Genomic DNA, 12,779 nt, shown 5'->3' with positions numbered 1-12,779 from the left:
TATCAACTTCTACGAAATTACATGCATGAAAATGATTTTTCAAAATGGTTGTATGAGGGCGCTGTATACTTTTGTTTCTCTGTCCCACACAGCTGTGATTGTTGTATATTTCAGTTGTTTCATCATCTGATGCTGATTCGGTGTATAGGAGTTTGTTAGAAGCTAACATGGCTACTGAAGTTGGTATTACAGTACTGGACATCATATGTCTATATTGTTTACAGTTTAAGGTATGGTAAAAAAATAGGCCTTGAAAATGACAAAAATGTGAAATAATATAATGATTATGAAAAAACTTCTTCTGTTTCTTGTGTTTTGTGTTCGTATTAACATTATTTCTTGCCGGTGATGTGTCTAAAATGTCTGGTTTAAAGCGCGGTGGTCGCTATGAGTCCCATATCGAACAGGAAGCGGCACGACGATTGCCGCCCTTTAAGCCAACCTGAAACTACGCTATTTGCATAATATGCAAAAGCATATAAGAGGCATATTATGTCGAAGACCTTTGACATGAAGAAAACTATCATTTGCTATTATTATTTACTTTCTTTTGCACTTCTGACTCGCAATTAATGCTAAAAAGTAGCAGTGGGAAAAGAACCCACAACAGGGTAGTCTTGTTTGTTAGCCACACTTGACACTCCGCCTTGTGACAATAGGAAACACAAGTCTACTAAAGCTGCAGTGATGAGAAATCAAATTTTAATGATAAAGAATACTAGTATAATAAATGGTTTGTGGTTGTAGTAGCAAATATCGTTCTGATCTCTTGATTTATTTCATTCATTATAGCACCAGTTAGAAGAAGATGATGGTGACAATATTTTAATGAGAAAAGTTTTCGATATTTTCCTATCCTATCTGCAAATGAGTCAGTCTGAAGTTTTACTCAAACATGTTTTTGCTGGTTTGCGTACATTTATTAGCAAGGTAAGAACTTGAGAATCAAAGCAAAATAGCAATTAAATTTCTGATAATATCAAAGATCACCATGCACAACTACCTAGTTATATTACTGGATGTTTCTTTGTCCATCAACAATTGCTGTTCTTCTTGAAAACTACCAGCCTGATTGATTTGATACCATGAAAGCATATGAGAGCTCTCCAGAAAATCAAAATCATTTGAAATATGTAGGTCTATACAAGAACATGTATTTTGTATTTTAACGACAATTTGTTTACCTTCAGTTTCCAACAGCGCTGTTTAAAGGCCATGCACATCTTTGTGGTGATCTGTGTTATGAAGTAAGTCCATTTGAATTTACAACTACAATACAGTCATTGTATTCCAATATGTGGATTTTTTCTTAATTTTTCATTCAGTGTTGCTGTGTATTCTTCAGTTCCAGTTCTTTTGTTCTCTGTGTGGTTTGTTAATTCTTACCTCAAATGCACTACATAGTTCATGCAAACTCAATATGGCAGGCAGCTAGTCATGACGGACTTCACTCAGAGTGAGATATTATCTTTCCAGCAAGTATTCCACTATAATCAACCTAGAGAAATAATTGGTGACAAATGTATAGTCTGCCTGTGAATGCGTGCCCAGTATTACAATTTCCAACTCAGCATACTTTCCGCTTTCCTTGTCCCTTTAGAGTGACTTTCATCATTTGACATTGTGCTTGGTTTCACAGATCCCTTTTAACTTTTCTGACCCTCCCTAAAACATTTCTGTCTGTTATACGGTATATAATTTTCGATCAACAATTTTAACCATGTTTTTGTCTTTCTGGTTCAAAAGTTATTGTTGAAAAATGTGTTTTAACATCAATATCCAGTCAAATTTATTTGTTATGAATGGGGCTTTGTTGAGGAAATGATGTTTAGTGTCCAAGGTGTCAAATTACTACAAATGTGTACAAGCACAGTGTATAATAGAAATGTACAGTGTTCTGGTATCTCAAGTCTTGTCAGGTAATCAATTACCAGATTGTGTTGAAGTTTGGTTTTGTAACTCAGCATTTCACATCTATAGAGGGAACGAATTGCTTGGTTTGAGAAGCAATGCATTTATCAGCTGTTGATTCAGTGAGTTGCCAGTGTGTGCAACCGTAGAAATGTTTGTTTTCTAAAAACTTGGATTTAATAAGACTACATTTTGGGTTATTTACTCAACAGGTGTGAGGGTTTTATAATATGTAAATAAGTATTTTGCCGATTTAAACCATTTTCAAGTTTTTTTGTTTTTTTTGCAGGATGTAAATGCATTAATTATTCATAAGATTTTAACATTCTTATTTTTGCTGATAAATGAAATGAATTACAGTAAAACTGGAAACTCCTTGAATCCATTATCAAAATAGTGACATTATATATATATCCTTGCCAAAATGACAGTATACATATAGTTTATTATTCACTTCTCAGAGCTCTCTTGATTTGCTCTCCCGTAATTTCAGTGTTTGTGTTCTGTACATTAACAATACAATGATTAACAAAACAAGTCTGTGTACCATTACTAGAAAGTGCTCAAAATGAATCTGTTCACAAGTTTGTCTGTAACTTAATATCATGAGCAAATAGTGACTTGAAATCTTAACAGTCATAATCTCTTCTATGCCTGCTTTCTGAATCTAAAACAGTGTGTGTATTTAGGTTGTGTGAATTGCAAACAGTTAATTCTTTATTTCTCTCTCTATTACTATCGTAGTGTATTTCTTATTCATGTTCTTGATTTCAGTCAACATTTTGATTTTGTTAACAGATTTTACGGTGTTGTAATTCCAAGTTATCAAGTACTAGGAATGAAGCATGTGCCTTGCTTTACTTGTTGATGAGAAATAACTTTGAATATACAGGGAGACGAGAGTTTGTCAGAGTTCATATACAGGTAAGTGGATACCAATAGATTTATAGATAATACTAAAAAAAACAAATCAGTTTCACACTAGTTATTCAACTTTTCGATAGAGGTTGCTATAAATATTGCTTTCCACAATAAAATGCGCTGTTTACTTGCCTACTCCATCAGTTCTATTGCTTGGTAATGGTTTATTGGAACAAAGTAATGATTCTTCAACCTCAATGTTAACCTCATATTTTGTCACTTTCACAAAATAAACCAGGCTTTATTGTTTTTTTTGTTTTTTTTCTTATTGTTTTTTTTAAATAAACATACCAGTAGATATATATTTATTTCTGTGTACTATATTTAAATTTATTTTAATTTAATATTTGCTGTTGCCATACAATGCATCACATGGAAAATGTGTTTTAGAAATGTTAAATTTAAAAAAAAATGTAAATACTGATCAGAATTTTAGCAGGAACAACTTTGGTGTGCATCATTTTCAATAGCAAGTTACTTTATTGGAGAGGTTGTCAGTCATTGTGATTGCACCATTGTTTTTAGTTTGTCACCCTTATATAAAGGATGTGTTGTTAAATTTAAAGCAGTGTTTCAAAGTTACACCAGATTTTTTGTTTTGGACAAGATTGTCATAATGCTAACCCTATAAATTACCTCACTCGCTAGGTGATCATATCAGTGTCTCGACTGATCAGTGACATAGTGGTATTAAACAGTGCAAGGTTTCAAGAATCACTCGCCACCATCAATAACTATGCCAACAGTGACAAAGCTATGCAGGTAAGTCTGCCTTGCCACCCCTCAAAGTAGAATAGAATCACTCATTTCCATCAATAACTACTGTAAAATAATTTATTTTAGCTGAAAAAGGACATTTTGGTTGTCTTGTACAAAGTTTATTTTTGCTGATTTGAGTTGAATGTAAAATATAGTAAAAAGATATTTTCGCTGGATTTTATTTTCACTGTTTCATCCCTTCAGTGAAAATATCAAAAATTATTTCCAAGTATTTTACAGTATGCCAACAGTGACAAGGCTATGCAGGTGAGCTTGCCTTGCCACCCCTCAAAGTAGAATGGAATCATCCGTAGATGTAGAATGATTTTTATATTGAGTAGGACTTCTGCAGAATCTTCTCATATTTGAGTTATTCATCTTGCATGGTGGTTAATCGGTACTTTTAAGATAATTACTGGTGTTTAGTTTTCATAATTACTCATTGGTTAATGGTGTTCTGTGCATTACTTAACAGAAAATTTATATTTAAGGTTGGGAAACTTGTGTAGTTATTAATATTTCACTGACAGGGAAAAACAAAAACTTTATCACACAATTTTATCATTTTGACATGTGATATCAACCATTCCATATACAAAACACTTGTGGTATAAAATGATCAACTTTAAACTTGTTTGAAATAATATTTTATTAGTGTTGTGAATGTATGATTATTGGCACTATATGTTATTGTTACTTTTTTGAGTAATAGGAATGTAGGAGGACAATATTCAAGTTGCCATGACAACATAATAAGCAAAACTTTATGCACTAAAGCTAGTGATCACTCGTCTATCACTCACCCTAATCAAGACACAGACAAGTTTATCACTCTCCCAATTCATATCATTTTGAAAAGATTATAATTAAAGCAGCTACCTCAATCACTGTATTACTCTGTTTAGAAGAGCCATTTCTAGCTCCCAGGCAATTTTCAAAAAGCCTGATTAGAGTTGTTTCCATGACAATTAAGGAAACTATTCATAGTATGTTGTCATGGCAATTCAAATAATGGCATAGATTTTTTTTTAATTATGCAATAAAAAGAAATCCTCTATTATGTAACGAAAATTGCATCTTTCTGAGATTTGTCAGTCTTCTTATCCTCCCTTCTCCATAATTGGTCTTCTACATCTGCTCCACCTCCTACAAATCTACTGCTGAGCTGCATCATCGTATTCTTTATGTATTGTTAAAACCCATGATTTCTTTGCTCATGATTTATCTTTTCTTTCTATATATGTTTGATTTTCAGCGAAAGGTAACTAACACTCTGTTTGCTGTTAAATTATCTGCACTGACCTTGTTAATATTACATGCTTGCCAGATAAGTTTACATTGGGAAACTTTTTTTTTTTTCTATTTTTTAAAATGCCCAAATAGAGATTCCTGTTACTGATCAATATTTTATTTTTTCGACTTGTGCATGTATATTTTCATTCGATAATACTTGTTAATATCTTTACTTCTCGGTTTAATGTAGCATATGATCTGAACATCAAGTTTTATCAGTATGTACTAAATAGAAAAAAAGTTAGTTGTACGCAGTAGTCTTAGTTGTCGTAGTAGGCACTTGACCAGATGTAGCATTCTCTGCAAGTGACTAGGTTTCACATAGTCTAATTATCTCTCTTTGTAGCATACTCACTTCCCAACACAAGTGAAGGACCTTACTAAAAAGATCAGGACAGTTCTGATGGCGACGGCACAGATGAAAGAACATGAGAATGATCCCGAGATGCTGGTTGATTTACAGTACAGTTTAGCTAAGTCCTATGCAAGTACACCAGAACTTAGAAAAACATGGTTAGAAAGTATGGCCAGGATACATGAAAAGAATAGAGACTTTTCCGAGGTACCCGTAATATCATATATTATTATGCATGTGTCACCGTAACGCCATAAATTACAGCGTGCCGTAATTTGAGGGTATTTTACAGGCTGATAATCTAGCTGTACTGTCTTCGTGCAGACTTTGAGGTGTTCTCGTAATAACCTCATATTATCACTCACTAATGTAAAAACCATTTACCCTGGTATTTTCACTAACATTTAATTCCGTTATTTTGATGTTTTGAGCATATTCACTGTATAAATTTCATAAATTTGTCAAAGAAACAATGAGTTTTATTGTTTTTTTACATGTTCACTAATTTAGCGGATTTTACTTATTATCGAATATAGTGAAATTGCATTTATAGTATAGGCAATGATTGTCACTAAGCTGTGTCAATATTTTTTTTAATGTAACATGACATTTTGTTAGCTCTGCTGTCGACTTTGTTGAGCGGAGCTTATCATATGAGTGATTGCCCGTAGTCGTCTGTGTCAATGTTTTACTTTTTCGACTTCTTCTTGAAAACTACAAGCCTGAATGCTTTGATACTTGGTGTATATGTACCTTGGGTAGACCTCTCTTAGATTTGTTCATTTCATGATGATATCTTCAATTCTCTAATTTTGGTGAATATTTTTGTCATTTTTGGTAAAAAGTGATATTTTCGACTTCTTGTTGAAAACCGCAAGTCCAATTGCTTTGATATTACATATATAGGTACTACATGTGGACCTCTCTCAGATTTGTTCATTTTGTAATGATATCGTCAATTTTCTAATTTTAGTGAATATTTTTTTAAATTTTGGTAAAAAGTGATATTTTTGACTTCTTGTTGAAAACCGCAAGTCTGATTGCTTTTATATTACATATATAGGTACTACATGTGGACCTCTTTCAGATTTCTTAATTTCGTGGTGATATCTTCAATTATCTAATTTTGATGTTTATTTTTGATGAAAAGTGAAAACAGCAAGTCTTGTTGCTTTGATACTATACATATTGTTCATTTTCTAACGATATCTTCTGTTCTTTAAATGCAATGTGCATTGCTAACAGCGGAGCTATCTTAGCCGACAGGCTGCTTGTTGTAATATCTCAACAAATATTTAAGTACATTTACAACATTTGCTATATTATGAGTGCTTCTCCAATAGAAGCATACACATAATTGCTATTATTGAATATCATATTATTAAAATATGACTTATTTTGACCATAGAAATACCTCTGTCATTAATACAGCAAATCTACTCTGTTGTCTTTGATCAAATGCAAAGATTCTCAATCATCTTTTTGATTTTCACTGTATTTTATGAGAGACCCTGGTGAACTCCATTCACTGTTACTGGCTGGTATATAAGGCTTATGATAGTATACTAGTGTATCTTGCACTCTCCTTTCTGATATTATATTATATTACAGGCAGCTTATTGTTACATCCATGTGGCAGCACTGGTTGCAGAATACCTAAAAAGGAAAGATATCTTCAAAAGAGGTTGTACAGCATTTAGGCTGATATCACCTAATGTGGAATCTGAAGAACAGGGGATCAAAGATGACAAAGGAATGCATGATGTCCAGTACACAGAGGTGCGGAGTCAAACAATACAAGGAAGCGTTCGATTATTTGTTTTTTGTCAGACATGCACATGTTGTTTACATCAGTCTGTAGCTTAATAAATCAACATTACGCTTGCTATATGTAGTACATGTACAATCATGCAAACTAAGTTGAAACTTTATCGCTAGAAATTTTGAGGATTTCAAGGATGACATTTCACTACGACTTTTAGCGACTACATTGAAATGTTCACTGCTAAAAAATTTCAGGACTTTTGTATGACTCAAAAGATCCTTGAAAATTGACAAAATAAAAGAAATTATGGTAGTTATGAGTCTCTACTGTCTGTTACGTAGTAGATAATATTGTTATTGTCTCTGCAGGACCATTTGATTGCGTTACTGGAGCAGTGTGCAGAGTATTTGGAGAAATCAGAGCGATATGAAATCATGGGTGAATTGTATCGCCTGATTATACCATTCTATGAGAAGGAAAGAGACTTTCAGGTAAATTAAATCTACAAATGTCTTTGACACGTATTATTCATTAACGACTTTGAACATCAAACTAGATTTTAAAATAAAACTGTTGCCGCATAATTTTTTCCATATTTTTTTGAAAATTGTTATCAATACCTGTAGGCAATGGAAAATAATGTGTATTTGGTTCAAAATTAATAGAGAAATAAATGAAAAACAACTAAAAATGTTCAAAATGTTGAACCAATTTTGGTGAGGAAAATGATAGTGTTCAACTAATTATCTCACTATGTGTACAATGTAGCATAGTAGTTTGTAGAACTAGTGTAACTGTCACATACTACTATGAAGATATGGCCAGCCTCTGATTGGGAGAAGTCATGAAAACATGGATGTCTGTCTGGAGGCCATTTCTTAAACATTTGTCAACCAACCACAGACATATTGAAATTAACCTGTTTAGTTCTGTACATCACTTTATATTTAATGTTTATTTCGTCAGAGGTTAGCTGAAGCCTACTCTACGTTACATCGGGTACATGACAAGGTGGTTGAAGTCATGCAGAGTGGACGACGGTTACTTGGTTCTTATTTTAGAATTGCATTCTTTGGACAGGTAAGTGTGTTGAAAATGTCTCAGCCACAGTCAAACGATATAATTATGGATGGTATTTAAAGAGCTTTTTAGCTTCGCTGTCAACTTATATGATTGTCCGTCGGCATTCGTTGTCCGTGTCAACTTTTTACGTTTACGACTTCATCTTGAAAACTACAATTCTTATTGCTTTGATACTTGGTGTATTTGTACCTTGGGTAGACCTCTCCTAGATTTGTTTATTTCATGATGAGATCTTTTATTCTCCAATTTTGGATAAATATTTTGTCATTTTTGGTAAAAAGTGATATTTTCGACTTCTTGTTAAAAACCACAAGTCTGATTGCTTTGATATAATATATATGGGTACTACATGTGGACCTGTCTCAGATTTGTTCATTTCGTGATATCTTCAATTCACTATTTTTGATGAATATTTTTGGTAAAAAGTGATATTTTCAACTTCTTGTTAAAAATTGCAATAATATACATATAGGTACCTCAGTTAGACATCTCTCAGATTTTTTCATTTTCCAATGACATCTTCAGTTCTTCAATTGAAATATCTCAGCCAAGAGGCTGCTTGTTATGATCCACTATGGGTTGCAGCAATATGGTAGGGTATGGTTTTCTCAAGGATAACACACTCTCATCCACCTGTTGTTTTTGCAGCAATACTTTGAAGAGGAAGATGGCAAGGAATACATTTACAAAGAGCCTAAAGTGACCTCATTAGCTGAAATATCTACAAGATTACAAAAGATGTATGGAGAAAAGTTTGGACCTGAAAATGTAAAATTAATGAAGAGTTCAGATGTTGTAAGTAAACTAAAATATAGATGCAAAAATTCTGTTACCAAGGTGATAAAAATGATTCAGAAATTGTCAAATACTCTTTATGGCCTGATTGATAAACCCTTTGAACACCGAAGTCAGCATTATAATACTGTAAAAGGATTAATTATTCACTGGGTTTTAATTTCGCTCATTTTGCTGACTGGAAAATGCGCTTAATTAAAACCCAGTGAATATGTAAAATTTAGCATAGAACACATTATCTAAATGATAAAACCGTAAATTTATACCCACTGAATATGCCTGAAATGGTAAATCAGTGAAAAATAAATCGGTTATCTTTCACAAAAATAAACTTGTATAAATATTCCCTTATTCTTTCGAAATTTTTGATTAAGACTTGACGAGACATTATTAGTCCCCGTTCGGACGTAGTCCGAAAACGGGGACTTATGTTTTGCCCTGTGTGCGTGCGTGCATGCGTCCGTGATCACCTGTATCTCGAACATGCATGGACCGATTAAGTTCAAACTTCACTCATACATCACACATTATATGGGACATATGCACATGCATTTTTTTCATGATCCGATTAACGATAGCCGAATGGCGGCCATTTTAAGACCGAAAATGCATCAAAATCGCACATTTTCACCATTCCGGACCCGGATCTCAGTTATGCATGGATGGATTTTGTTCAAATTTGGTACATACGTTAAACATAATAGGACCTTGATGCACATCATTTTTTTTTTCGGATCAAGTTCGAAATGGCCGACTGGCGGCCATTTTGTTAAAGAATTCAGTTCTGGATCCGTATCCAAGACATGTCTGGATTGATCAAGTTCAAACTTCACACACACATGGTACATCATGTCACAAATAGATATGTGCATTTGTTTCATGATCCGCTTAACAATAGCTGAATGATGGCCATTTTAAGGCCGAAAATGCATCAAAATCGCGTATTTTCACAATTCCGGAACCGGATCTCAGTCATGCATGGATGGATTTTGTTCAGATTTAGTACAATGTGTTGTACATATGCAGGTGCATTTCGGTCATGATCTGCTTTGAATGTATATGTCACTCAAATATGAACGGAACGGGGACGTGTCATTGACAATGACTTGTATTAATATAATTATTATAAAAAATTGCATAAAAATGAGAAAAAAATAAAAATGTTGGCAGGAACAAATATAGCATTCAAAGGATTGAAAACTAATTGAAGGTCCATAGATTGTAAACAATTACTTTGTTTGTGCAAATGTATTTGGCCTGTTAAGTGCTACTTAAAATCAACTAAAACATGCTTGTTTGGCTTCCTTTGAGTAAATATGGTAGAATAATTCTCCTGCAAAATCAAGTGTTTCTGATTCTTCATGGAAATGTAATGTTTCTTTATTTATTTATATTTTCTGCCAGGTGGACCCAAAGGATTTGGATAGTAAATATGCATATATTCAGGTTACATATGTTACGGTGTACTTTGATGAGAAGGAGTTAAGAGATAGACAAACTGATTTTGAAAAGAATAATAATGTTAGGAGGTTTATGTTTGAGACTCCATTTACACGTGGAGGAAAGTCACATGGTTCAATAGAGGAACAGTTTAAAAGAAGAACCATTTTAACAGGTGAGTTGAGTTGATCATGTCATATTACAGGCTGACATTCTTTTGAAAGCCAAAAATCATCTGTGTTGCATTGCACCATTTTAATAGAAGCAGCGACTTCTAATACAGATTTTACAATACAGAAATGGTAAGTGGTGGCCACTAGACAAATGCACCAGACATGATTGGCCTCTCTACTCGACAACTCCACCATACTCTGCTAGGGGTACAGGTTAATCCCCACTTTGGTGTCCAAACCCAGCTATGAATGTACCAGTTCTAGAGGCTGGAGGAGCAACTATGCTATTGGTGATCAGAACTGGAGCTTAGTTATTTCTACTAATCCCGGTTTGTGTGTTTTGTTCTAGCTTCCCATGCATTCCCCTACGTCAAGAAACGTATCTTAGTCGTATACCAGATTCACCAGGAGTTAACGCCCATAGAGGTAGCTATAGATGAAATGAGAAAGAAAGTATGTGAAATGAATGAAATCCTGTCGTTAGATGCACCAGACATGAAACGGTTACAGCTGAAATTACAAGGTTCTGTGAGCACACAGGTGAATGCTGGACCATTAGCATATGCATCTGCCTTCCTGGAAGGAAACATATCGCAATATGATTCAATGAAAGTCAGGGAACTCAAAGAAATCTTCAGGTAAGTGGTGATGTACATATACATGTATGTATAGTATTATTGTTGCCAGAAATTATGTAAATCATCCTTATCATTTCATTCTTTGGCCAAGGTGCAATCTATACTTACCTATGTTGCCTCTGTGTCGGTGGACATTGTCTACACTTCCTTAGTTACCAGGGGTTAGCTGAAATTGCCTGCACTCCTTAGGTTAGCTGAAATTGTCTTTAATCCCAAGGTGTGTTGGAATTTCCTGCACTCCCCAGGTTAGCTGAAATTGCCTGCACTCTCCAGGTTAGCTGAAATTGTCTTTACTCCCTAGGTTAGTTGGAATTTCCTGCACTCCCTAGGTTAGTTGAAATTGCCAGCACTCTCTAGGTTAACTGACATTGCCTGCATTCTTGAGGTTAGCTGAAATTGTCTTTACTTTCTAGGTTAGTTGAATTTTGTCTTTACTCCCTTGGTTAGTTGAATTTTGTCTTTACTCCCTTGGTTAGTTGGAATTTTCTGCACTCCTTAGGATAGTTGAAATTGCCAGCACTCTCTCGGTTAGTTGAAATTGCCTGCATTTTCTAGGTTAGGCAAAATCCATCAGAAACCTGACATGGATAATTGTATATCTCACAATGTTTGAATTTGGAAACATGATCTAGGACAGTGCTGACATGCTATTTTCCATCAATTTCATTAAAATACATGTAGGAATTATTTTCAGACTACACAATACACTTCATTAACTATTGTCAACACTGTTAAAATGATACAATGTAAAGACAGTAATAAACATAGCCCATAATCCTGATATACTGTAAATTGCTTTAATTTCACAAGAGATAATTTTTTTTCTTAATTTCAAAAATCAGTGAAATCCTGAAATGTTTATGATGAAAATTTCTATGTTCTATATCTTCATCAATGCCATAAAATGCAAGCAGTGAAAATAAATGGTTTTACTCTATATATAGGACATAGTTATATAGACTGAAAATCTGTTTTTTGTTGTATATATATAGTATTTGATCTGACCTATCCTTAACAGTGGTTAAATTTTGAGGTAGCATTGTATAAGCATGGTTTCATTATATCTGTAGGCAATTTGTAAAAGCATGTGGTGAATTGCTGGAAATCAACGCCAAACTCATTAAATCAGACCAGTTACATTATCACGATGACATGAAACAGAAATACAAACAGATGGTGTTAAAGTTATCCGAGATTCTCAGCGAGGAGGTATGTATGATACAGCTATAGTAAGATTCCTGTAATTGCGCCAGTGATGGAATAGTGTAATTAAGCAAAGTGAAAACACATGGCAGAAATACTCACTACGACTGCAGCATTGTTCGCCTGAGGTTCTCTCATTTGTTATACAACTAAAAAATAAACAAGTCAATCCGATATATGCATGTGTTTTAATCTATTTCATGCTGGTAAAATTCCTGGAATTATCTTTATAACAAAAGCATGCCAGTCTTGCATGTAGCATGCTCGATGCCATTACTTGCCTGTTACTGCATGCTGCAAGCACATTGCACCCACGCTCACTCTCCACTCCAAAATGACTACTAGTATTTTGTAAACTCTGAAAAACATGATTGGAGGATAATTGTGCAAGTCCTTTATGCACCTCAAAAAATAAATATTTGTTTTTTTTTCCATGAAAAAAA

General features: G+C 33.9%; 1 protein-coding gene across 1 annotated transcript in view; it reads left to right on the top strand.

The window, feature by feature from the left end:
- The window catches only part of LOC100376340 (dedicator of cytokinesis protein 9-like), a 118,680-nt gene that overhangs the window by 100,310 nt on the left and 5,591 nt on the right, over positions 1–12,779 (top strand). Inside the window, exons 37-49 of the mRNA XM_085500692.1 lie at positions 115–230; positions 793–930; positions 1,191–1,247; positions 2,710–2,835; positions 3,481–3,594; positions 5,231–5,446; positions 6,851–7,018; positions 7,373–7,495; positions 7,971–8,084; positions 8,736–8,882; positions 10,287–10,497; positions 10,845–11,133; positions 12,204–12,342. Of these exons, the coding sequence (XP_085356818.1) occupies positions 115–230; positions 793–930; positions 1,191–1,247; positions 2,710–2,835; positions 3,481–3,594; positions 5,231–5,446; positions 6,851–7,018; positions 7,373–7,495; positions 7,971–8,084; positions 8,736–8,882; positions 10,287–10,497; positions 10,845–11,133; positions 12,204–12,342 (1,958 nt within the window). The remainder of the gene's footprint in view (positions 1–114; positions 231–792; positions 931–1,190; positions 1,248–2,709; positions 2,836–3,480; positions 3,595–5,230; positions 5,447–6,850; positions 7,019–7,372; positions 7,496–7,970; positions 8,085–8,735; positions 8,883–10,286; positions 10,498–10,844; positions 11,134–12,203; positions 12,343–12,779) is intronic.

The sequence above is a fragment of the Saccoglossus kowalevskii genome, chromosome 1, assembly GCF_978046115.1.
Source record: "Saccoglossus kowalevskii chromosome 1, keSacKowa6.1, whole genome shotgun sequence".
Taxonomy (NCBI): domain Eukaryota; kingdom Metazoa; phylum Hemichordata; class Enteropneusta; family Harrimaniidae; genus Saccoglossus; species Saccoglossus kowalevskii.
Note: the sequence above shows the minus strand (reverse complement) of the source record. Positions and strands in the feature narration are given on the sequence as shown.